The following is a 26,304-nucleotide window of genomic DNA, read 5'->3' on the forward strand; positions in this document are numbered from 1 at the left end:
ATGCTCTTCAAAATTACTGAAGACCACTAAGAGATTTTTGTTTATGTAGGTTATTAACTGAGTAATTTAAAAAACTTCATCTGTCAATTTATTTTACAACAATGATGAACTCATTTCATGTTAACATAAAAAACATGTTTTAATGAAACATACCTACGTTATCTAGAAACAAAAATTACTGGAAAGAGCAGCATTAGTTTATATTTCTGCAATTCTCTATAATACCTGATTTAGTAGACGACAGCTGGATTCTCACTTCTGCGTCTGCCTTTGGGAAAGTCCACCCATGAGGAAATGAGCACGAGGGGCAAAGAAGAACGTCTGGTGTTACTGGAAACAGGGTTTTCACCTCAGGGACCCCCTACAATGATCTCAGACACTTTCAGGTGTCCCCAGACCACCGGGCTAGAATCCTAATCAAGGGGAGCCAAGCTGCAAGGGGTACGGGTTGAGCAGGAGGAGGGAGATCACTAGCAGAGAGGGCACGTTTTGGATCCATTCACTCACACCGCATTGATACACTGACACACAGAAGCCTCCCCTCTCCCACCAGGCAAGTGGCTCCAGGGAAAAATCCTGTGGTTATTTCAGAATGCGTCCGTTCTGTCGTGCACAAGGTTTTTAAATTGGAGATTTTTTTTTCTAATAGGAAAACACTGTAAACCTAAACGAATAGCAATAGTAGTGGTTAGGTCAATTATAGCTTCTAAAGCGGAATACTCTGCAGCTTCATATAGAAAGTAAAAGGGGAAGATGTGTTCAATACTAATAGCCTCCAGGTCTGCTAAGCAGAGAACACAAATGTAAAACAGTGTGTATATTATGGTCTTTTTAGTGTGTTTTGAAAGAAAATAATACATGTATAACTGGGAAAAAGACACAGAAATTGCTTATAATTATGGGTTATCTTTGGGGAGATACAGAAACTAAAAATTTTTAAACCTTCCAGCAATGAGTAACCTGTTGTATACAATCGTTAATTGTACAATTGCATTTGGTCCTTAAAAAAGAGGAGGCTGGAGAGGTTTGGCGGCGGCGGGGCCATGTTCCGTTTCCGTCTGTTTTTTGCAGTCCCTCCTGAGAACCCGGAGCAGGCGTCTTCCGGGGGTGCCCTGGAAGCCCGCGGCCGCCTGCCCCCCCCCCCCCCGGCGGAGCCCGCCACTCCCCTCTAGCCCCGCCCCGTCCCAGGCCTTGCCCCTCCCCATTGGTCTGCCGCTGCGCCGCCGCGTCCAATCGCAGCGCTTTGCGCCAAATTTGAATCGCTGTTTTCATTTGAATCGGGCGAACAGCAGCGGGCGGCTTTCCGCGCCCGCGCCGCCAACGCCGGGCACCTCGGGGACGTAGCTGGGAGGGACACCCGGTCGCCGGCGAGGGTGACGGCGGGGGGAGCGGGGATTGCGGCCGCGGCAGAGGTGGGCACGGGCCCGCGGGCTGAATCCCGGACCCGGTAGCGCGGGGCGGGAGGTGGATGCGAGTGCACACTTGGAGGGCTCCTCACCGTGTGGACTCGGTTGCGCCTGGACGAGCGGCGGACCTACTGGTGGCAGTGAGGGCGAGTCGTCCTGGGTGAGTCGTGGCACCACGGGGGAGCGGACAGGAGCCGCGGAGACCTCCCCAGGCTCTGCGGGAACCCGCGCCGGGAGCGCGTCCTGGATCCGGCTGGTTCTGGGCTCGGGCTCGTGGTCTCCGTGGGAACTCCCAGGAGACAAGACCCTGGTGGGCGGCGTCCTGACCGCGGGTCTTTCGGGTGCTGGAGGGCGTCCTGGGGGACAGCCCGGGGCCGGGCTGGGGCTCCTAAGGTTGTCAGATGAGGTGTGGGCCGGGGTGGCAGGGGCATGGAGGAATTGCCCAAGCGATCCCAATTGGTCACTTACAAGTGACTTCTTACTTAGCTCGTTTTCAGAGTAACTGCCCCCCCCTCCGTGTTCTGTTTTTGTTGTTTTATTCAGTGACCTACTCCTGCAGTGGAAGAGTTGCTTGTAAGTTTGCTTCAGCAAATCTTTTGATGCCTGACCTTCCTATACGGATTGTCCTCAAACTCTTGGTTAGAAAATGGGTCCGACCGGACACCTTGTTACCATCAAAAGGAGCGGGGTCGACGGCCCCCACTTTCCTCTGAGTCTCAGCACCTGCTTGTTTGGAAGGTGAGCCCTGCGCACTGCGTGGACCATTTAACTTGAAAGACCTGAATTTCCTAATCACAGATTAACAGACTGGAAACAGGGCTCTGGGAGTAGTTCCTGCCCTCACATTTGCTATGGGTTTTCCTGTGCATTGTCAACTTGAAGTGGTGGTTTATTACAGAAAGAATTTTGAAAACAATGTTTATATATTAACTGGTTTCTAATCAAATGTTAAAATTGATTTGATAAACATCTGTAAATGGAGAAAAACATAGATGATTCTCAAGTCCTGATTCACCTCGGGCAGTCTTTAGAAAACAACTGCGTTTATCGGAAATCCCTCCAAATGTGGCATTCCTTGGTTACTGGGGGACACCTGAGCAAATGGAGGAAGGAGGCTCCTATATGGCTTGCTGGTGTTTGGGGAAAAATGAACATGGGAGGGAAAGTCCTTCCAGTGTTTTGAGAACTTGTCTCTTGTCTTCACAAGTGTGGTTCCCCTGGAGCAGGCCACATTATTAATTGCACCCCTTCTCATTTTCTGACACTGTCCTTACAGACAGTAATAGATAGGTCACCTTCCCTGTGGAGACCTGTGGTGCCACCCCGACCCTGTGCTGCTCTGTGCCCCCCCAGCTCAGACCTTCCACGCTCTTGCTCACTTTGGTGCTTTTAGCCAGTTTGAGCTTTAGGACTGGAATGTTCTGTATCCTCCTATATGAGTGGTTCCTTTCCAGCTTTTAGAGGTCAGTTTCAATGTGACCTGAAAAGGAGCCTTGAATGGACATCGTCATTGTCTTTCCTATCGCCACACATGGTGATGAGTCTGGTTTGTTTTCTCACTATTAAGCCCCAACGACAGGACTGTGTGGTTAATGATTATGTCCCCAGTGCCTGGTGTGGGGTGCGGCATGTAAGAGGTGATCAGTGCTCCGGTAAGTGTCCAGGGGAACTGTGGCCGGAGAATGGACAGACTAGCAGTGTTTCTCAAGTGAGGACCAACTTGCCCACAAGGAGACATTTTTCCATGTCTCCGTGTGGGAGGCTCATGCCACTGGCATCAGCGAGCCAAGGTCAGGGATGCTGCTTCATGTCCTACAATGTACAGGGCAGCCCTCACGGTAAAGAATTATCTGGCCTGAACTATCAATGGCACCACGGTCGGGAACCACCATACACACATCAGTAGTGATTCTAGTGGGCAGTCGCCTGCCCAATACATTCTCAGTTCTAATGAGATAATTTCTCTCACTTGGTGGAGTATTCTGACACCTAAAAACCAAATTCTCTTCTTTGATTTAAAGTAGCTGTTCCCTTACTGTAGCTTCTTTCTAAAGAAATATACAGAGGGTGCCAAAAACATGCATACACATTTTAAGAGATGTTATCTATGTAGCAGTAGTTCGCCGCAATCAGAAGTGTCTGGACGCTGATGGGAACCACTTTGAGCACCTCTTGTAATTGCAGGAGTCAAACGTGACTATATATTGAGTGTTACAATTTTGAACACTCTGAAATGTGTATACATTTTTTTGTCGCTGTGTGTGTGCGTGTGTGTGTGTGTGTGTGTGTGTGTGTGTAACATTTTGGTATCAAATGGCAGTAATTCTGGTTATTATGCAACAGTGATTGATTAACTTTATTTTTGTGCGAGATTTTGTAATTCATGTTTGGTCATTGGACATGGGTAGGAAGACATCATAGACTCTAGAGGTTCATGCTGACAACAGAGAGGAGAGTATATACTTGTTCAAACTTATAAAAGCACATGGTGGTAATGGGAACACTGGAGCCGCACTAAGGACTTCTGGCGAGTTTCTGTGGGTTTGGGAAGCCGCCCTCCCAGCGCTTCCTGCTGAGGTTAGCTTTTTGTGAAAAGACAAGTTGAATCTAGAGAATGTTCTATCGTTGCTTGCAGATTAGTATTTTTAGTGATAAGAAACTGGGGAATCTGTCAGTTAATAGAGTGTAGTTTTAAAAGCCACAATAAACAGCTCACAAGTAATGACATTTTACTGTTGGCCAGGCAAATGACAGACGTGCACAAGTCATTTAGTCATTTGGAGAATACCATGATATAGGTGCCAATGTAATTCTCTTTGTCTATGAGGAAACTGAGGCACAGAGCAGTTATGGCATAAAATACAGCACTTTTGGTGATGAGTAAACCTTCAAATATATATTTGTGTACATTACAAATGAATGTACACAAATCTTTTTATAGAAGAAAAAGCATGAGTATTAAAAGTAGTTCTCATTCTCCAAACTGACGTAAAACACTCTTACATTGGGGGTGCCAAAAAACATGTATACACATGACTTGTATTCATCTTTTGTTATTGGTATATATTGAGTATTACAATTTTAATACAGCTTTTTCCTTTCTTAAAACGCATATATATTTTTTTGGCACCCTCTGTAGTTGGGTCTTACAAGCATAGGCATTTTAGTAAACGGCAATCAATTTATATTCTAATATTATTTTGAAGTACTGTAAGTTTTAAAGATTTATAATAGTTGCTTATACAATACTTGTAAAAATTATTTGCAAAACTCAAAGATCACTTACATTACCCAGTTTGTCATTCCTCTTTGTCATATTTATAGATCAAACATATAGCCAAATGCTGTTTTATTTTAAACATTGATGTAACATTTTAAAATATTGCAACCTAAAAAAATCTTACTTTTTTTCAATTAAGGAGTACTGAATGTGACATTCGTATCCAGCTTCCTATAGTGTCAAAACAGCATTGCAAAATTGAAATCAAAGAGCAGAAGGTAAATGGGTTTTTGGAAGACAATTTTCAAAGACTACTCTCTACTTTTAATCTATTTATTACCTATTTCCCCCCTTTTTTCTACTCGTAGGCGATATTGTTTAACTTTAGTTCCACGTATCCAACACAACTGAACGGCTCTGCAATTGACGAACCCGTACAACTGAAACACGGAGATGTGATCACTATTATTGATCGTTCTTTCAGGTAAAAGCCAATTAGACGGAAAAGAATGCTCTTCTGATTCTCCACAAACTAGCTTTGCCCATCACCTGTGATCCTTCGTTAACGCGAAGGAATATCAGTGTTTGAACTTGTCCTTCCCCACGCTGCTTCTTAATGTAAAGTCATACTGACATATGGGGCTTATGGGGTCCAGTTCAAGGATTTGAGCACAGATCACTGTGCCAACCAAGGGTGACCTGGTCCTAAAGGAGTTTCATTTCGTTGTGTTGTGAAACTGCATACAGTTTTTAGTTTTTTTTTCATTTTAAAGTAAAATATACTCATCAAGAAAGATACAAAATGAGATGAAGTGAACAGCCTTGTTATGGGGTTCACATGGTATGTGATCATCACATGTTATGGGCTGACTGGTGACCCCAACGTTCATGTGTTAAAGCCCTAACCCCCGGTACCTAAGAATGTGACTGTATTTGGAGTTAGGGCCTTGAAAGAGGTGATGGAGTTAAAAGGAGGCCTTAGCGTGGGCCTGGATCCAGTCTGACTGATGTCCTTCTAAGAAGAGGAGATGAGGGCACAGAGAGAAACCAGGAAGCAGTTGCCCTGAGGGACGACCTTGTGAAGAGGTGGCAAGAAGCAAAGCACAGGAAGCCAACCCTGCCAGCACCTTGACCTTGGACTTCCAGCCTGCCGGAGAGTGAGAAAATAAGTTTCTGTTGTCCAACGCACCCAGTTTTGTTACGATTTCCGTAGCAAACTAATCCACCACCTAAGCATCATTGGAATATTTCCAGAGGCTGCTTTCATGCGTCTTCTAATCGCTGCTTCTTTCTCTCACCAAGTAAATCACGAGTGTGGCTTTCTGATGGCATAAAAGTCCTTGGTGTCTCACTCCTTAAGCATCCCTAACCACTGCAGTTTTGTCAGTCTCTATTAACTCCATAAATTTGAAATCACAAAGTATGCATTTGTAACTGACTTCTGCTCTTGTGGTGGTGAGATTCAGAGCACAGATGTCTTAACTGCATAGTCTTTCACTAGAATAATGTATACAGTTTCAACATGATGATTTAAAATTTATTCCTTCTGGATGGACGTTTGAGGAATTTCCAGTTTTTGAAATGAGTCAGGGCTTGCTTTATGATCAGATACGGTTAATAGTTTTTACTAATCTTTCCTGTGTGTTTGAAAAGAATGTAGTCTCTAGCCGCTGGGGCAGTGTTTTTCTATGTCCATTGACGCAAATTTCTAACTCTAGAATCAGTCGGTTTCCCCCTGATTCTTAGTTACCCAGACAGGTAAGTTAAAATCACTCACTGAGTGGTTCTTTTTTTCTTTTTGTTTTTTAGCTCTGTCAGTTTTTGCTTCCTATACTAGAGGCTATGACTGGGTGGGTGAAGCTTTCTCATTTTGAAATATCCTGTGCCTTTAGTAATGCTTTCGATCAGTGATTGCATACTATAGCTTTTTCTATCACATACTTTCAACTTTTCGTAATCCTTAAGGATTAGGTTGTCTCTTGGAAGCCGGTGTTAGGTGCACTTTTGTTTGTAATTGTTTTTCTCTTGACAGGTTGACCCTTTTATCATTATAAAATGTGCTTGGCCTCTGAACAATTTTTATCTTAAAGTCTATTTTGTCTGCTATTAGTATAGCCTCTCCAGCTCTGTTCTGGTTGCTGTTTGCATGGTTTGTCACTTACTTTCATCCTTTTTATTTCATCCTATTTGGGTCTAAATTGTGTCTCTTGTAGAAACATGTAGTCGGGTCATTGTTTTCATCCCTTCTGCTGAGTGGGACTCCATCTTCATTATAGCCTTCAATTGTATTAAACAGATAGTTCCAAATGTACCATCTGGACATCCTGGTCATTCCTTTCACTGGGCTTTTTGTGGATTTGCCTTTATTTTTAAAGGGTATTTTTGTTGATTAGAGACTTCTGGGTAGGAAGTATTTGATGTGGAATGGAGATCAGGACTGTATCCCCCACACAAGATGTTGTTCGAACTGAGATTGAATCCCTCCCAGAATAACCGGGAAATGGATCTCAGCAGGAGGGGTCGCTGAAGACCTGCTATTTGAGAAACAATTCTAGATGCCCTGCTGCTCCTGCTGCTACTCGGTGGCCTCCAAATTCACACCATGCCATTTCACTGAGGTGCCCAAGTCCACCTGCATTTTAAAAGGTCCTGTGACTCCACACCTGAGGTCTGTGAGGACAATGGTGTCTCTCGCTTAATACCTGCCGCCCCCTAAATTGTGCCTGTCTTTATTCAGATACAGATGACATACGTGGGAAACTGAAGGGGTGACCGTAGTGATCTTAATTTAAAGTGAGCTCTGTACTTCTTAGAGTGACGTCACACGGCGGTTAGGGCGTCAGACGCCACCGGGCTTCCTGGTTCACCCGCCAAGTCATCAGATGATTTCCATGCATATCAACTAGCGGAACCCCAGTTCTGCTCTCCTATGCAGTAGGGCCGCACAAGGAGGTACTCGGGGATGTTGAGTTACACGGGCTAGTCAGTGCTCAGATGAATCGGTGTCTCCGACCTTGGGCACTGCGGTTCCGAAACAAACCTGGGGCAGCGTCTCTAAGTAGTTAGTATAAAAATACTTTCTTCACTCTAACCTTACTTCCAGGAATAAGGTAACATCTGGACTAAAACCTGAAGTTTGTTCCTGGCTCTTTAGATGTTAATCAGACCCTCAGGCTTTGTCATCGGTTATAGATCTGTAGTCTGAATATGTGTCTGTCATTCTGTGCACTTCAGGTATGAAGAGGAAAGTCATCAGAATGGAAGCAAGTCAACTGAATTTCCTGGACAAAGACATGAACAGGTGATGGGGGAGGGGTACCTAACATTTGCATGATGATAGGAAATCAATTATATGCACGTTGGTGAGTGGTTTCTCCCAAGGGAAGATGACTTACCAGTTATAGTAGGAAAGGATTAAAACCAAGGTATTAAAACAAGTTGAGCTTAGGCTAAAATACTTTAAAACTATTCTGCCTCTTTTATTCAAAGTGAGAATACTGAGTCAGTCACGAGAGCCAGAGTGTCTTGTGATTGATCTTGCAAACCTTTGGTTAGGACAACCCCGACACAGGGGATGAAAATTCTGGAATCCATTATCCAGTGGCTTGCGTTGCTTCCCAGTCATGCTTCCCTCGGAAGTAACCACATCAGAGTTGTGAGTGCCGGCGGGGCTTCCCACTTCTGATGGACAAGTGGCCCACGACACTGGAAGAGAGTAACTGAGTTATGTCATGGGAGAGAATCTTACTACTCGTCCGTCAGTGGGGGAAACGTACTCCAAATGGGCCAGCTTGTTAGAATGCTCTTCTGGGCCCATCCCTGGAGATTTAGTAGGACTTAGAAGGTTTAAGGGAAATACTGAGATTTCTATTTTCTTACTTCTTACGAAGCTCCCCAAGCTAGACTCCTGGGGCTGGGCTGGAACTCCCTGGCTAATTGCAGGGGCACCTGAAAGCAGCAACAGGTGATGGAAGGGCCCCGCTCCGGCTAAGTGCTCTTTCCGTCCTGGAGAAGTGAACTTACTGACTCTCCTGCTCCTCAGATTTGGGGGAGAGGTAGCTTTTCAGGTACCCCACTCACCAGCCACCATTCTGCCTTGGTAGGTGTAAAGGAGCCAACTAACCAAAAAACTGGACTGCGGGTTCGATAAGTGGTCTCAGTGGTTTATGTTTATTATCTGCATTGTGATAAAGTACTAACATTGAATGCTTAGAACATGTGATAGCCGTTTGACAGTTAATTTTATGGCTATTGAATATAACTACAAAATATAGGGGCTGGTGTTTTATACATATTTTAAAATTTTAATTCATTTTTATTGTGTAGTCATAAGAGTCTTGGTCAACTTCTGCTTGGAAATTAGAAACTATTCCTTCACATGGAAAGTTTGAGAAGCAATGCGTTTTAGAGACCAAAAAATCTGAAATTGATTAAAGAAAAACGTTGAATTCTTTGCCTTTGGATAGATTTTGTGATTTTTCCCCCCTAATGATTCAGACGATAATATTTTTCCTCCTTTGGAACACCACTGGACTTCTATATCTTAAGCACGTGTTATTCTGTAGTTGTCCTCGGCCCCCTAAAACATTCCCCATGGAAGACTGTGAAGCCACCGTTACAGGGTGCAATGGGCGTGCTGGGTGCGGTCCCGGTGCCCCGAGAGGACAGTGCCATGGATGCACTGCTGTGGCTTTGCCCTCAGTATCTCCCAGCCAGAAGCACACATGCCGACGGGGGCCTGAATTCACCCACAGGTCCTGCAGCCCATTTCTGGTGAACCCGAGTATAAAGTCAGTAATTCTGTACCTTTGGTAGGCTCACAGATAATGCGTGTAGGTGATGCCTAATTTTAATTTTGGTTCTTCCTTCATATGATGGCAAGAAAGAAGTTTGAGGAAGTTATAAAAACTCACTGTGATTCAGTTTAAACGATTTTCAGCTTCAAGTTTGTTTCTTACTCCATCACTATATTTTTAAAAATCAGCTAAGAAATACTTGAATTAGGGGTACTAGCACCTCAATGTCTTGGGCTCTTCTCAGTCACTAAAAGTCATATAAGAACAATTTGGTGAAGAAGATCGTCACTAGAAGAGTATTTTAATAAATCTGACTGTCAGTGCTGGAAAAGGCATCTAAATCACCGCTCTCATTTTGCCAAATTGCAGGTGTCTCCGCGTCGGGTCTCAACGTCTGGCTTCTATTCCGACCCTGGTGAGTAGTTCTGGGTTTTTTTCTGGGATCCTACAAGGTCACTTCTCTAGGATTATGGCAAGGAAGGGGTAAGAACACACGTGTCCTATATCCAGGCTCGCAGAAGTTAGGAGGTTGTGTGATTTAGCTTGACAAACATAGGCAGACACCCGAGGTGACTTTTTTCCAATTGATGTGTGGGACACTGGGTTTACTGGTGAGTCCACGTATAAACCAATTGTCTTGCTCAGTTGTCTGCTGAATTCTGAGTAGATTAATAGCATTTGATGTCTTAGGTCAGTCATAGGAGGCTAATGTGATTGATTCAGTTGGACCACAATACTAGTATCAGAATTCTGTTATTACGCATTTTGAGCATTAATTTGCAGGCTAAGTGAAAAGCTAGGTTATAAGACAGTTTGATACGGCTTTAAAACTTGAATACTGCACATGTTAATTATTGAGAATCTTGAACTTCTGTTTATTTCATGACTCACTGTCAAGATGGGAAAGTTCAAGATCCCAAGGCCTGTTCAAAACTCACTGAAGAAAGTGTTTCAGGAAGGCCGCTGGCACACGTGTGGGAGGTCGGAGCAGCCCCCACGGTGTCACATGCCTCAGAAGAGCCTGTTGCCAGGGAAACACCCAGTGTTCATCTCTCACATCTTCCGGGAGATGACGACAGAGAGGCAGCGGGTCCCACTGCTGGAGATGCCAAGGACGTTTCCAGTGTGCCGGCACTGAGCGGGAATGAACAATTGCCGACTTTTCCATCTATACAGTGTCTTGAGAATAGCGAGGAAAATGAATCTCCCTTTAGGGAGCTTTATGAGTCTATGAAGGAAAAGTTAGACAGGAGATCCGAGAAAGAAAATGTGCTACGGAGTCGTAGAAAATCAGGATCACGGAGTCACAGCGTCGCAGAAAATGAGAGTGCTGGTGGTTCACAGGGCGAGACCCCAAGGCTAGTGTCCCCGAAGTCCAGGCGGACATCCGGCCGAAGCTCTCAAAGTAAGGCAGAGCCCGCTGCCGGAGCACAACCAAGTGGCCAGACGGAGGAGAAGGGAGCGCATGCGGGGCCTGTTCAGACTCCCAAGGTCACCGTGAGTCCTAGCGTTCCCCGCAGGGAGGCCACGGAGACCGGGACCCCGGGACTGTGTTCACACCCAAGTTTCACACCAAAACGTCGGAGCGGCGGCCGGAGTGTTATCCACGGGGATGAACCCGTGAATCTGGATGAAAGCGGAGAAAGCTCCCGGGTCGATAATGGAACACTTCGGCCTCGGAAGTCCTTAACTAGAAACCAAACACCCACTAAACTTGAAAATGCTGATCATGTTGGAAATACACCAGGAAAAGTCTTGTCCAAAAAGAGGCGGAGGAGCAGCAGTGTGCCTGCAAACGTTGATGTTCTTACAGAAACAGAAACGCAGAAGCAAACGGCGTTAGCTCCGCTGCTCATTCAAGTGGAAAGGAAGATGCCAGATGGTGCCCTCGGCACGTCTGAGCCGCTGGGCGCCCCCGGGGGACAGAGGTGTCCCGGCTCGCCAGGCCTTCGCTCAATCGACGTCAGCAACTTTGGCGATTCCACTAGTAAGTTTATTTAACTGTAAATTTATTTTCCTCCGGAAGTGCGCCATCTACCTTGGGCATAGCGATAAATTAACGAGGCCTTCCTTTTTCCCATAACGATTCGCTCTGGGGTAGAGAAGCCACATGGCACTAAGGGGACAGTGAGACAGCTGTGTTCACTGTCCACTCTGAGAGCTCCGCCCTGAAGACCTGGATGACCAGGACGGAGGGACAGGAGGTGCAGGTTGTTAGGGAAGGGTATGCGGGGAGCGGGTGGTGTCTCAGGAGGCAATGGTCCAAACATTTGATGCTCCTGTTGCATCTAGAACAACATAGAAAGGAAAATTGCATAACCACTTTGCACAGGTTTGATTCTGAACAAGTGTCTGTCCTGGGAGTTTGATCCTCTAGAGAGATTAAGGCATGGGAAACCCCTTGGGAATCTCTTCTTACAGGGTGGCCCTCAGATATTGACACTGCTGTCAGGGTCTGGTGCAAGCAGTTCCTTAGGAAACACCCCACTGTGCCAGGCTGTGCTGTGTGATTTACGAGCTTTCACACTGTTGACCCTCTGTGCCCGGCACAGGAGCGCCCACGGCACAGGTGTTTTTATCTCCACTTTGTAAACGGGGAAACTGACAACCTAATGTCAGGCAGTGGGTGGCAGAGGGAGGGCTTGGTAGCCGCTGGGCATCCTGCACTTTGCATGCTCTCCCGGCGTCGGATGCAGTTCGCTGACTGTCGGGGCTCAGCCTGTGCAGGCGTCTGCAGTGCGGAGCTGCGCGGCTCAGAAATTCTACTCCGAACATCCGTCTCAATGTCCCTACCCGAATCATGAGGGGCGTGTCCCTCGGCCAAGGATTTGTGTTGACGGGTGGTTCTAACATGTGTCGTGGGTTTTGGGTCCTATGAACTGCCTGGGAGTCGCCAGCAGTCTCAGCTCGTCCTACTCGCGGGGTGGGAGGTTCTCTCCCGCTTCTGCTAAAGCCTCCGCCTCCGTCGGCCCTTGCGGCGCACTGAGCGCCTCTGCTTCTGGCCAATCCCTTTATTAAGCTACGTCAAGCTGGGTTTTTCAACGTTGTAAGGAAACGTCGTTGTACTGTCCATTGGGGACGTGAGGTTTGGGTGCGCTGACCCCGAACTTTCATGAGCTGTTGAGGCAGCGTTGGCTGCATCAGCTGCCAAGAGTGAAAGCACACTGTCGTCCTTAGGGGGCAATGAGTTTTATCACTGGTTTGTCTTCAATAGCAATTTGAAACAGGTCGTAAGTACAGGTGTGGTTTTCTCATTCCCCTTGTGTGTATCTTACTTTAGATATGATTGAGGGCTTGCCCCTGAAAAGAAGACGGGTCTCCTTTGGTGGCCATCTGAGACCTGAGTTATTTGATGAAAACCTACCTCCCAATACACCTCTCAAGAGAGGTGAAACACCCATGAAAAGAAGGTCTCTTGTAACCCACACTGCAGCAACTGTCCTGAAGAAAATCATCAAGGTATGTCCAATAACTTCTCTTCTCCCATCTGAGGACTCACATCCTTGCTCCTCACAGGAGGAGAATTACAATTAAGACCTCTTCTTCCTAATAAAAAAGGAAAAGTGAAAAATCTAAATAAGAGCTCATTGACCTAGGTGTTGGAAAACAAGCACCTGGCTTCCTTCCTCACCACCACCGGCAGTAGTGGAGCACCGGTGAGCCCCTAGGGTGTTGATTTCCTGCAGGGGCTGCCGGCCACTTACAGGGCCAGAGGTCACTCTGTGGTTATAGTAAAAACCAATTGAAAAGAATCCAGTGACATCATGACACACAACCGTAAGGTGGTTGTTTTTTCTTTTAGAATTATAAGATGAAAGGGGACACCTATGATTTTCACCATCAGCTATTTCAAACTTTTAATCAGCGCCCCTGGGCTGTGTGGTCCTGATACTAGATGTCTAGAAAGGTGTGGCCCCTCAGCTCACCTTCCTCAGAGGGGCTGGGCCGTCTTTCATTCGTTTTCATTCCCAAAGCAGCAAGGAGTGTTTGGCTTCCTTCCCGTCTTACACCGGCTCCCACCGGTGAGCAGGCCTCCTTTTGTAGACAGTGAAGGCACCTACACACCCATGGATGGTGTTTCCTTGGGTTCAGATCAGAGCACTCACCTCTCCTTCGGAAATTCCTCCCATCTTTCCATCTGAAATTCCCTAATCAAGACATGTTTGCTGCTTTTGCCTCTTTCTCCCTCCTTAAGTGAAGGGGACAGACTCCAACTTCTACCTTCCACAGATAGTGCCTGAAATGTTTTGGTGCTTCAACATGTAAACAGCTAAAATTCTCCCCTGGGTGGGGCGTAAACATTCACCCCAGAGGTGTGCTATTTGTGGTAAGGTTTCTCAGGAACATTTAAATTTTATCAGGAACAGTCTCAACCATCTGGAAATGAAGATTCTTCTTCAGAAACCCATTTGGGAGTGACTGCACAAAATGTGTTTCCGAGCTTCCCAGCTCGTAATCCTGTGAAAACTCCAGCTGCAAATGACAAACGCCGGAGGTCCTCCGAGCCGTCTTCTGCCTCCAGTGGCGGCGCGTCTCCACAGCAGACAGAGACTCCTAAGAGGGGAGGCAGGAGAAGCAGCAGCGGACCTTCCAGGAGAACGTCAGTGGATCGAAGCCAGCAGGAAATCTTACAGCTGATTCATTCCAAGAGGAGGAGTGGCGCCTCTGAGGCCAACTTGATCGGTTAGTGTCACATTCGCAAGTTTGTTTTAAGGGGAGTTTTCTCAATGCTAGTTTGGGAAAGTTTCAACCTATTTTCCTTTTGACAGTGGCAAAATCATGGGCAGATGTCGTAAAACTTAGTGCCAAACAAACACAAACTAAAGTCGTTAAACACGGCCCACGGAGACAGCTGAACAAAAGACAAAGGAGAATTAATACTCCAAAGGTGTGTGTTCCCATGTGAAGTGCTCTTTTACACCTGATATCGTTTAAAATGATGTTAAGTGTGGCTTTGTGCTTTGACTTTTTTTGTTCTCCGGACTTTTTTTCCAGAAGCCTACAAGCAGTGTTCACAATGAATTTAGCACAGGCCACGCAAACTCTCCCTGTACCATCGTAGTAGGCAAAGCTCACATCGAAAAAGTCAACGTGCCTGCTCGGCCCTACAGAATGCTGAACAACTTCATGTTCAACCAAAAAATCGACTTCAATGAAGACCTTTCAGGTAAAACAGAGCCTTGGCTCTTAGAAACCAGAGCCCCTCGAGCCTCCTGCGTGTGAAGTGTGGGTGAGTGCCGTGGTGGTTTATCTGCTGTGAATGGGTCGGGAGAATAAACACCAGTCAAGCTCCTGCCGTAACGATGGTCAAGGAAGAGAAAGCTGGCTCGAGCACAAGGGCAGCCCCTGATGGTTTGGGGGTCACGTGTCCTGCAGGAAGCAGGTGTGAGGTAACTGCACGTCTGCCCTTCAGAGCAGCACAGGTCTAGGAGGCTGGTAGGTGCTCTATGGTGAAGAAAGCACCCTTGCTCTTTCAGTTCCACTTCCCCTGCGTTTAAGCCAACCGATTGCCCCAGAGTTGGGGCAATTGGGTTGAGCAGCATTTTGCTTCTTCCAGATTTCCTTTCCTTTCTTGTAGCTTAATTGTTGTTGTGGAACCAAAGCCTGTGAAAAGGTTTCGGTTAGGCATTGAGAGCTGAGCCAGTGTTGCCATTTTCAGTAAAAGTGGGATATGACTTGCTTATGGTTGTCCCAGATTAGAACCATGGCAAGAACCCAGGGCTTGCATTTCACGCTATGGAGTTTGACCAGTGGTTTCTCTACTTTGGACACTTGTGGAGGGTGGTGAGACTGGAGTCCGTTGGATGGAATCTTGTATTTATTTCCTAGCAGATTTTAAGATGGAAGAGTTGTTGTTTGCCTGTGTATAACCCACATAGGGTACCCTCCAGTTAGAGTCACGTTTGGTTCAATGCATTTAGCTTTTTAAAAAAACAAGAATACAGAACAGTGGTAACCAAAGGTTTGATAGCAAGCTCCATGAGTAAGAAAATGTTGAGCATATAGCACCCAATATGCAGCTATATGCATATCTGAGTGACCTTGTAAATTACATGCATGTATGAGTGTTCTAATATATGTTATAAAGCACTGAAAACAAATCCTCAAAAATATTTTAAGATAAAGTAGAATTTATATACTCAGTACTCGGGACAGTGGATTTTTTCAGTGTTCCTTTAAGACACTTGCCTAGAGATTCAAGAATGTCCACCCCTTGGTGTGATAACTTTCAAAACAAAATATCAACATGGGCTGAAGACTAAATCCTGGGTATTTTAAGTAAGGCCTGAATGGTGCAGAGGGATTTTTCAGCGAGTTGACTGGTTTCGGAGCCTTCAGAACGGGCTTCCCAAACACAATCTGTAGAAAGGTGCCCGACAGTGTTTTGATCCATCAATGACAGAATGAGAAAGTAAGGAGAACATGGGATAATACGAGTTGTTCAGAAAGTTAAACCTTCCATTTAAAGTACTGTATGGTTCTTTCTTTTCTTTTTTTCTTTTGTTTTGTTTTTAATTAAATCTATTGGGGCAACAATGGTGAGTAAAATTACATAGGTTTCAAGTGTACAATTCTGTAATATAGCATCTGTATATCACATTGTGTGCTCACCACCCAGAGTCAGTTCTCCTTCCATCACCGTATATTTGACACTCTTTACCCTCTTCTACGGTTCTTTCTTTTCTGAGCTTATGCTGCTAATTTTTGGTATTAAAAGATGCTGCTATTATTACTTGACATACTAAAAATGGGCAGCCCTATGCCTTTTTAAAAAATTGGGGGACATTTTATTTCTTCATAAACTCCAGAGTTGCATAACCTAGGACTTTCTGAAGTCAACACAAGGGCATTGGGTCTCTGGACGCCTGAAGGGGAGGCACTGGGAGGGCCAGCCCCATCCTCCAACCAGTGCTTACCACATTGGGAGACTGCAGACAACTCCCTTTGGTTGATTTTCCTTCCAAGAGGAAAGCAAAGAAGAGGACATAAAAGATTCTGATTTCCCATTGCCCTCTTTGAACAAAATGAGTTTATGATTAATGCATCACCCGCTTCTACGAGACTCCCCCCGACCCCCCCGCTAGGAATGCTAGGGAGTGATTGCTTTGTTGTGTGATGACTGGCTGGTTGTTTGCATGTGTGAGCAATGTGTTAATGGCTTTTCCAATATTTTCACATAACAGGGCTCACTGAGATGTTCAAGACCCCAGCAAAAGAGAAGCCACAAGTGAGAAGCCTGTGTCCCATCACTTTTTCAAATTCAGAGGATTTGCATAGAGTACCTAAGCCAGAAGAAAAACCTCTGCTATGCACCCCAGAAAATTATGGTTGGTTTATTTTTCCCCCCAGCACTTTAATGTCTACAATAGCAACTGTAGATGGTATTATTTTTTGACAACAGATATTGTATTATTTCTCTACAATAGATGACTCCTGGTAAAATACCTTTTCCAGCTTCTCTGTTCTATTTTTAGGGGAAATTCCTATCAGCAGCTGAACTAGCATTGGCATTCACTGACTTGCATAAAAGAATATTCCTTTAATAATCAAACAACCTGCGTACACTATTGCCTTCTTTATTTAGTGTAAGAGGCCGATAAGCAGAAAGTGTAATGAAGTCATCATACTTACATGTAAATTACAAAGAAAAAGATGAGATGCACACACTGTGTAGTTATTCCTGCTAATCTGGATGGGAGTTATGTCTCAGTGTGAGTGTGACATGGGATGTGAGAATCTTTCTAACTCGCATTACTGAGTTCTTGCAGAGGGAACACCTTGCTACACTGAAGATTCTTCCTGTCGCTAAAAAGTAGATGTTTCCTGTGTAATCTGGACCCTAAGTGGTTTAAGTATAAGCCATGGTATTGCACTGGTGGTTCAAAAGAAGTAACAGCTGTTTCTCATGTTTAAAGAAAACAATGTCAGTGTTGAGGTCACTGAGACATGGCAGGCAGCCTTCAGAGCACCCTTACGGAATTTCTTTATCTGATCCTTGTGGATCCTAACCACTTACGTGTGACCCTAGTATATAGTACCAAATAACATTGTTCTTAAGCATGCATGGGCGATATATAAGACAGATTTGTGGCCACATAAGCAGACTCCTATTTTTAGTCAGGTGGATAGGTTGAATTATTGGCTCTTACACAATATTTCATGAGGATAAAATATCAAACTGGAACAACATAGTGAGCAGAATACATTTATCATGTATATTTTTATTTCTTATAGGAGACAATGTTTTCCCCAGTACTCAGAATGTACAAGAACAGATGTCCGATAAAAGGTCTGCAAGCCCGGCCTTAAGACGACACTCTTTAGCAGTAAATGAAAATATGAAAACTCTGCTATCTGAGGCAGAGCCTCCAAAGGTGGAATCCAGTACAGACAAGTTCAGAAGGTCCGTGGAGCTCAGAAATACACAGGTGCCAGGTGCAGCGTGTAAGAACAAAGATGAAGAGGCCAACGCTGCTGAAAACACCTTGGGAAGATGTCTGAGGAAAACACGAGAAGAGAAACTAGAGGAAGAGATGAAGGAAAGTGAAAGAACCTTTGAAACATGTGAGAAAAACATCGAATCAAAAGAAAATTCTGAAAAGATGATAGCTGTGAAGAGGTCAAGAAGATCTTCAGAGATGAAATATGCACAAAGAGCAGACCTAATCACCCCCAAGAAGTTGCAAGAGATAGAACCTAAGAAAGAACTGGTGGACATCCATAGTCTCGGAATACCAGGTCACACTAAGGAACCAGTGGATGTGGAGAACCGAACTGCCGTGATGAACTGTGAATCTCCAGAATCAGACTCAGTGAGCACGCCAGTCAAGATGAACGTACGGATCAAGCTGCCTTCCCAGAAAGTGAATGTAGGACAGCTGTCAGCACTTGGGAGGTCCACACAGACCCCAGGGGAAACCACACACTCACACAGAGAACAAGTAGGTGATGACAAAATCATCGAATTATTTAAGGAAACTCCCGAACAGAAATCGGACCCTACAGAAAATGTAACAGGAAGCAGGAGGAGGTCAAGAACACCCAAGAGAAAGGTCCAGCCCCTAGAAGACCTGGCTGGATTCAGAGAGCTCTTCCAAACACCAAATCGCTCAGTGGAACCAGTGGTTGATGACAAAACCACCAAAATACCCCACAAATCTCCAAAACCAGAGCCAGTGATCATGTCAGGAGATGATAAAGACATTAGAGCTTTTAAGGAAACTCCAGAACAGAAACTGGACTCAGCAGAAAATGTAACTGGAAGCAGGAAGAGACCAAGAACACCCAAGAGAAAGGTCCAGCCCCTAGAAGACCTGGCTGGATTCAGAGAGCTCTTCCAAACACCAAATCGCTCAGTGGAACCAGTGGTTGATGACAAAACCACCAAAATACCCCACAAATCTCCAAAACCAGAGCCAGTGATCATGTCAGGAGATGATAAAGACATTAGAGCTCTTAAGGAAACTCCAGAACAGAAACTGGACTCAACAGAAAATGTAACTGGAAGCAGGAAGAGACCAAGAACACCCAAGAGAAAGGTCCAGCCCCTAGAAGACATGGCCGGGTTTAAAGAGCTCTTCCAAACACCAAAACGCACAGTGGAACCAGTGACTAATGACAGAACCACCAAAATACCCCACAAATCTCCAAAACCAGAGCCAGTGACCACACCAGGAGATGATAAAGACATTAGAGCTTCTAAGGAAACTCCAGAACAGAAACTGGATTATACAGAAAATGTAACAGGAAGCAGGAGGAGGTCAAGGACACCCCAGAGAAAGGTCCAACCCCTAGAAGACATGATGGGACTCAAAGAGCTCTTCCAAACTCCAAAATGCACAGTGGAACCAGTGACTGATGACAGAACCACCAAAATACCCCATAAATCTCCAAAACCAGAGCCAATGAGCAGGCCAGGTGATGATAAAAACATCAGAGAATTTAATGAAACTTCAGAACAGAAACTGGACTCAGCTGAAAATGTAACTGGAAGCCGGAAGAGACCAAGAACACCCAAGAGAAAGGTCCAACCCCTAGAAGACATGGATGGATTTAAAGAGCTCTTCCAAACTCCAAAATGCACAGTGAAACCTGTGATTGATGACAAAACCACCAAAATACCCCACAAATCTCCAAAACCAGAGCGAGTGAGCACGCCAGGTGATGATAAAGACATTAGAGCTTTTAAGGAAACTCCAGAACAAAAACTGGACTCAGCAGAAAATGTAACTGGAAGCAGGAAGAGACCAAGAACACCCAAGAGAAAAGTCCAACCCCTAGAAGACCTGGCCGGATTTAAAGAGCTCTTCCAAACCCCCAAACAGACAGTGGAACCAGCGACTCATGACAGAACCACCAAAATACCCCACAAATCTCCAAAACCAGAGCCAGTGACCACACCAGGAGATGATAAAGACATTAGAGCTTTTAAGGAAACTGCAGAACAGAAACTGGACCATATAGAAAATGTAACAGGAAGCAGGAGGAGGTCAAGGACACCCCAGAGAAAGGTTCAACCCCTAGAAGACATGGTGGGACTCAAAGAGCTCTTCCAAACTCCAAAACGCACAGTGGAACCAGTGACTGATGACAGAACCACCAAAATACCCCACAAATCTCCAAAACCAGAGCCAGTGAGCAGGCCAGGTGATGATAAAAACATCAGAGAATTTAATGAAACTTCAGAACAAAAACTGGACTCAGTAGAAAATGTAACTGGAAATAGGAAGAGACCAAGAACACCCAAGAGAAAGATCCAACTCCTAGAAGACATGGCCGGATTTAAAGAGCTCTTCCAAACACCAAATCAGTCAATGGAACCAGAGGTTGATGACAAAACCGAATTATTCTGCCAATCTACACAACCAGAACCAGTCGTCATATCCACCAGCATGCCCAGACAACTGAGGACACCTCCCCAGAAGGTGTCTGGGGAGGACGACGTGTCAGCACTCAGGAAGTCCACACGGACACCAGGGGGAACCATGGGCTCACCCAGGGACCCAGTAGGTGATGGTAAAATCATCAAATTCTTTAAGGAAACTCCAGAACAGAAACTGGACTCAGCAGAAAATGTAACTGGAAGCAGGAAGAAGCCAAGAACACCCAAGAAAAAGGTCCAACCCCTTGAAGACCTGGCCGGATTCAAAGAGCTCTTCCAAACACCAAATCGCACAGTAGAACCAGTGACTGATGACAGAACCACCAAAATACCCCACAAATCTCCAAAACCAGAGCCAGTGAGCAGGCCAGGTGATGATAAAGACATTAGAGCTTTTAAGGAAACTCCAGAACAGAAACTGGACCATATGGAAAATGTAACAGGAAGCAGGAGGAGGTCAAGAACACCCCAGAGAAAGGTCCAACCCCTAGAAGACATGGCCGGATTCAAAGAGCCCTTCCAAACACCAAATCACACAGTGGAACCGGTCACTGATGACAAAACCAAAATACCCTGCAAGTCTCCGCAAGCAGAAGCAGTCATGCCAATAGGTAGAAAGAGCTGTCTCAAGGTACCTCCCGCGAAAGCAGACATAGAAGTGGAGCCTTTATCGCTCAGGAAGCCCACACGGACGTCACGGAAAACCACCCGCTCACGCAGAGAACCAGGGGGTGATGAGAAAGACGTCACAGTGTTTAAGGAAAGTGCAGAACAGAAACCGGACCCTGCAAAAAATGTAACTAGAAGCAAGAGAAAGCCAAGAATACCTGAGGAAAAGGCCCAACCCCTAGAAGACCTGGCTGGCCTCGAAGAGCCCTTCCAAACCTCAGATCACACAGACGAACCAGTGACTGTTGTCAAAACCACTAGGATGCACTGCCAGTCTTCACAACCAGGACCAGGCATCCTGCCAGCCAGCAAGAAGAGACAGCTCAAGGCAGCTCCAGGGAAAGCAGACGGGGAGGAAGAGCCGACAGCGCTCAGAAAGCCCACACGGACGGGGAGAAGCACACGCGCTCATAGAGAATCAGTAGATGGTCCTCAAGACGTCATTGTGTGTGAGGGCACGGCAAAGCCAAAACGGGGCCCTGCAGAGAACGCAACGGGCAGCAAGCGTCTGCTAAGAACACGGAAGGAAAAGGCCCCACCCCTGGAAGTCCCGGCTGGCTGCCCAGAGCTCCTCCAAACCGCAGATCCAGACAAGGAACATGGCAATGACGCTGAGAACGTTAAGAGGACTCCAACGCAAACACCAGACAGAAGAGAACCTGTGAAAACATCCAGAAGAGTCCTCAGGGCCCCTCGTGTAAAGCCCATGGATGACCTGGCAGGCAGCAGAGACCCTATAAAGTCACCAAGTGAAAGCAGCGTTTCCCAGTCCTCCAAGAGGAAGCGTGGGAAAGAGGGGACTGTCACAGGAAGGGAGAGGCTGGGGTCTACGACCTGTCCACAGGACACTGCCCCAGAGATGCCACTGCAGAAGAGGCAGAGGACAGCTCCCAGCGAGAGATGCGAACCGCCTGCACCCTTAGTCACAAAGAAGAAAGGTCAGAGGCTTTTGGCAGGAAGGACTGAACCCGTGGAAGAGCTGCCCAACAGCATGAGAACTGAAACTCAGGAACAGAAAGCAGAAGCCGTGGCCTCGCCCGCTAAGGTAATGGTAGATGTCTCATAATCATTAGTTATCATTTTGGATGGGTGTTCTCCATTTCCGGGGAATATTTGATATACATTGTGTGTAACCTGAATTTATATGGACATCCCTTCCCAAAGGGGTCCGCCGTGAACACAGTGCATCACTGCAGACCCTCCTGAAGAGCCCGTTTGGGGATTTACAGAGAACAGACTCATTTGGGGAAATAAGGAGCCCAAATTATCACTCCAGACTTTGAGATTTTCCTCGGGAACTGAATAAGTAGTGTTCATCTTCAAAGGTGTGAGGCATTGTGCAGAAAAACGTGGGCAGCCCAGCCTGTGTTGTTCAGACCACAACCAGGAGTGCGAGCAGAAGTCACATGTGTGTCAATGTTTAAACAGTTAGAATGCTATACGTAGGGTCCTGAGAAGAATGTAACTGTCACCTGTCGAGGTTGTTGGAGAGACGTTTGTCAACTTCCAGAAATTGAGATTTTCCTGTTCTGCTTTAGCAGTGATGGTTAAAGCACGAGGAGGACCACATTTACTGCCTGAATAAAGGGGCATTTTTCCACAATGCCCCTCAATGCTTGTTAGAACCAGATTTGACATATACAACATTGTGACTGAAATTTTTACTGGATTCCTTATTTATGGTTTATCGGTAGAGGTGACGACATCTCCATAGGAACAAAGTGAAATTCTTAGATTACTAGCATCTTAGAAAGTTAATGTGAAATGTTCAGATGAGTTCCCCTTTGAGTGACTTTTTTCTCCATGTTGAAGTTTAAGCTTTGTTATGCATTATTGGCATTTTGTGCTTGTCTCTTGACTTTTTAGGGAATATCCCTACGCTCCAGACCCCCCAAAAAAACCAGTGGGGCAGAGCAGCGAAGACCTGAGTTTCTTGAATCAGCAGAAAAGACTAACGTAAAGAGGAATGAAAAGAAGGCCCCGAACACCTCCCAAGAGGTGACGCTTCAACATCGGGAAGATGGAGCCAAGAATTCTACATCTGGGGGCCAAGTCCGTGAAAGGAGAATGTGCTTGAGATCCGGAAGACAGAGTACGAAGCACTTGTCAGGTGTGACCGAGGAGAAAGCCTGGGAGAAAAGTGTGGAAACCCATGTGACGAAGAAAACTCAGGAAAAGAAAGAAGGATCCAAACGTTCAGGCTCCGTGGGTTTGAGACCCAAAAAGATGACAGTCTGTCCTACAGGGGACCCTTTGGAGAAGGAATCCAAACAGAGAGTCACTCGGAGTGTCAAGAGATCTACCGAAAATATTAAAAAGGCAAGTAATTGACTGTTTCTCTTTTGAATGAGCAAAGAATGCTTCAATATAATTTTTGCCCCATGTTGCAAAAGCAAACAAAACCCATTATGTCTCACAACACGCTGCCAGTTCCCAGTTATACTAACTCACAAAGCATGGATCTAAAGTGGGTCTCTTGTCTTTGTAGCTGTGTTTAGTTAAATCTGTCTTGGGAATTCCCATTTCCATGAGTAAATTCACATTTTGAAGGCACCGTTCAGGAAGAACAGAGACTTATCTTGTCAATACTTTCTGACTGCTTACTACATACCCCGTACTAACACTCTAGGTTCAACAAAACTTACTAAAGCAGAAAGGTGGTCCTGTCTGGATTTCCAAAGGGCTCCTTTGAAAAGCTAAATGAATGAAAGGTGGGTGTGTCTCTACAGCACCCAGTTCTTACTGTTAAGAGTTCCAGTTTCACGGGAAGTGCATGGTCCTCTTTCAAATCAAATACTCTAAGTTAATGTACGGGAAGTGCTACTAATATGTCAGATTCAGCCACACATGAGCTGTGTGCTATCACTGAGTAAATCCCAAAGCATGGTTCAATTCAGTGTTCTGGGCAACATTTGATTTTGCTAGTTTAAAAGAGAGAGGCTGAGCAGTCCCCTGTGGCGAGGGGATAAGTCTGCTTCTTAGCCACACTGAAGACGGTGCTGGGGGCCAGTGCTCTAACAAAGTCCTGTGTGAACTGACTGCTTGACGAGTGGTCGTCTGGTGCGGTGCCGACTGCAGAGGCAGGAGATGTGTTTACTGTTGTTGGAATAATGGTGATGGCAGCTGCATCCGTCCACAGCCAGGGCCCCAGTGAAAGTCCCCGCCCCTTAGACTCATGAGCGAACAGGTACAGAGCAGGTGACTGGTCCCAAAGCCAGGATGATGCATCCCTCCCCAGCCCTTTAGTAGCTTGTGGATTTACCATTCTGTTGTCATCTGCAAGCGGATTTCACGCTTTCCTGCCTTCTGAAAGAGGACACTGCTTCTGTTGGACCTTTTCCTGAGAGTTCAGTCATCTGACAACGTTGTGCTGCCTGTAATGAGGTGACACCTTCAGTCAGGATTCAAGTATTTCAGGTCGTTTGCATTCAAAGTCACCTTTAGGTGTTTTAATTCTTGCCCTTTGGTTTTTCTGACCCCCATCCCCACCCCCACCAGTATTACAGACCACTTGATAAAGCCAGTGGTGGGAGCTGCTTCTAAAGTGCCCCAGCCATAAGCCACAATGAGCCTTTTTGGATGGGGTGTTGGGCTGGGGGCCTGTGAAGCAGCAGCTCAGACACCTGGCCGCTCACCTGGGAGTCGGGCAGAGCCCCAAGGCTTTGGGGGGCTGGTTCTGAAAAGGCAGGTCATCCTTTCTGTTTAGATTTTATTGAAATGTCTGGATGGATGAGCTTCCATCCCTCAACTCCCCTTGGAGCTCACACAGCAGCTGGCCTCAGGTGACACTCAATATTGACCACTGTCCTCTTCACACACCTAGGTTGTTTAGAAGACCCAAAAATCTCTTCCTCCTCATTCTATATTTGAACTCGCTTTTTCTGAGTGGTATTTTTTAGTTAGTAAAAATCGGTGTATTTGGGTAGAAATTATTTTTTTAAATTGTATATTAACTTACAAATAGGTTACAAACTTTTCTATCAAAAGATAAAACGTTTACGTTTAAAAAACCAAATAGTAAAAGCAGCTTAAAGAACAAAAGTAACTTTCACAGGATATATTTAAAAACTCATTTCCAACCTCAAAATTCATTTTCCCTAGTAAGGATTTGGGTTTTTGCACAGTTGGTTACAAAAATCGTTCTTTTAAATGACTTAAAAGTTGTATTTTTCTTCCCCAACAGGAGGATGACAATGGGTGCATCAAGAAATTAAGAACCAGAAGGCACCGGGGCAGTGAAGATATTTAGCTAAGAAGTTTAAGAGGGAAAAAAGTAGTAAATTTAGTGCTAAGTTCTAATACAATGTTTGCTGTAAATTTAAAAAGGAGTTCTGTAAATAATGCTTTTTCTGGGTGTTTAAGGGCACGAAGCTTAAACATTTCTGGCTCTCAGTAGTCTATTCAGAACCCCCATAAGGAGCTTAATGATAAAAATTTAAGACTGGGGTGGGGTGGGGTGGGGTGGGGGGTGGGGGGTGGGTGGGGTGGGGTGGGAGGGGTGGGGTGGGAGGGGTGGGGTGGGAGGGGTGGGAGGGGTGGGAGGGGTGGGAGGGGTGGGGTGGGAGTTTGGGCCCAGGTATGGGTTTCACCTTTGCTGGGTGAAGCCCTGAAATGGGTCCCTCCCAATGGGTCCCCATCCCCAGGCTCTAGCACTTGCTTTGTAAATGCTCAGTTTCTGTCCTTGTCCCCATGGGAATCTGAAAGGCAGGGGCATTTCCTCCTCATCCCCCACCCTGGGCAGCCACTCAGGAAACTAGGGATGGACAAATGTACAGACAGATGGCACTTACGAGATGCATTTTGAATGAGGGAGGGCATGTATGTGGCCCACACACTAGGGCCTCCGGTCGTCTGCATCTTTGGGGTCCTTATCACTTAAGGGAATGAAAGTGTGGTTTGGAGGATGGCTTGTGACCCCATCTTCGGGGTACACAGGTTACCACCTAGTGACTTGCCTTGGTCACTTGAAGAATATTTGTCTAAACTAGGCCTGCTGCCCTCTGGGAAGACGCCTGCCCACTCAATGGCCAGGGTGCCGATCAATTCTGTAGCTTGTCGTGCCTTCCCATCATTACAGTTTCTGAGCTTTCCGCTGGATCTGCTTCCACCTGTGCTTTTCCTGACCACCTGTCACCCTACTTAGTGCCCAGCACCGCGCCTTGCCTGGGAAGCAACACAAGCCATCCTAAGGCGAGGCCGTTTCTGACAGTGGCAGAGCACAGGGGCCTTCGCCCGAAATGCCCATCTTACTTGCCAGCCAGTCCCTCCTACGTCTTGCTTCCGTTTCAGACATAGCTGCTGGGCATGTCCACTTTTATGGTCCACTGTCCT

The 26,304-nt window shown here is 45.9% G+C and overlaps 1 protein-coding gene across 2 annotated transcripts; it reads left to right on the forward strand.

Annotated features, from left to right (window-relative positions):
• Positions 1 to 1,285: 1,285 nt before the first annotated feature.
• MKI67 (marker of proliferation Ki-67) lies at positions 1,286 to 25,298 on the forward strand. 2 transcript variants are annotated; one of them, XM_074338807.1, is made up of 15 exons: positions 1,292 to 1,566; positions 1,950 to 2,144; positions 4,826 to 4,904; positions 4,995 to 5,110; positions 7,861 to 7,927; positions 9,792 to 9,837; positions 10,321 to 11,409; positions 12,703 to 12,881; positions 13,784 to 14,105; positions 14,192 to 14,310; positions 14,418 to 14,589; positions 16,607 to 16,750; positions 17,658 to 22,018; positions 22,840 to 23,292; positions 25,157 to 25,298. In XM_074338807.1, exons 2-15 carry the CDS (start codon positions 2,053 to 2,055, stop codon positions 25,220 to 25,222), a joined length of 7,305 nt encoding a protein of 2,434 aa, XP_074194908.1. In that variant the 5' UTR covers positions 1,292 to 1,566; positions 1,950 to 2,052; the 3' UTR covers positions 25,223 to 25,298. The 2 variants fall into 2 exon arrangements, with proteins under 2 accessions (XP_074194909.1, XP_074194908.1); XM_074338808.1 differs by lacking the exons at positions 4,826 to 4,904; positions 4,995 to 5,110 and having other exon boundaries at positions 1,286 to 1,566; positions 1,950 to 1,979.
• Positions 25,299 to 26,304: the final 1,006 nt, after the last annotated feature.

The sequence above is a fragment of the Rhinolophus sinicus genome, linkage group LG07, assembly GCF_036562045.2.
Source record: "Rhinolophus sinicus isolate RSC01 linkage group LG07, ASM3656204v1, whole genome shotgun sequence".
Classification (NCBI taxonomy): domain Eukaryota; kingdom Metazoa; phylum Chordata; class Mammalia; order Chiroptera; family Rhinolophidae; genus Rhinolophus; species Rhinolophus sinicus.

What these genes read in the sequence shown, in the direction of transcription:
- MKI67 (XM_074338807.1), top strand. Translation starts at nt 2,053, where the DNA reads ATGGGTCCGACCGGACACCTTGTTACCATCAAAAGGAGCGGGGTCGAC. An exon ending in TGGCTTCTATTCCGACCCTG is followed by an intron (nt 9,838 to 10,320) that starts GTGAGTAGTTCT and finishes CTCACTGTCAAG; the next exon opens with ATGGGAAAGTTCAAGATCCC. An exon ending in CTTCAATGAAGACCTTTCAG is followed by an intron (nt 14,590 to 16,606) that starts GTAAAACAGAGC and finishes TTCACATAACAG; the next exon opens with GGCTCACTGAGATGTTCAAG.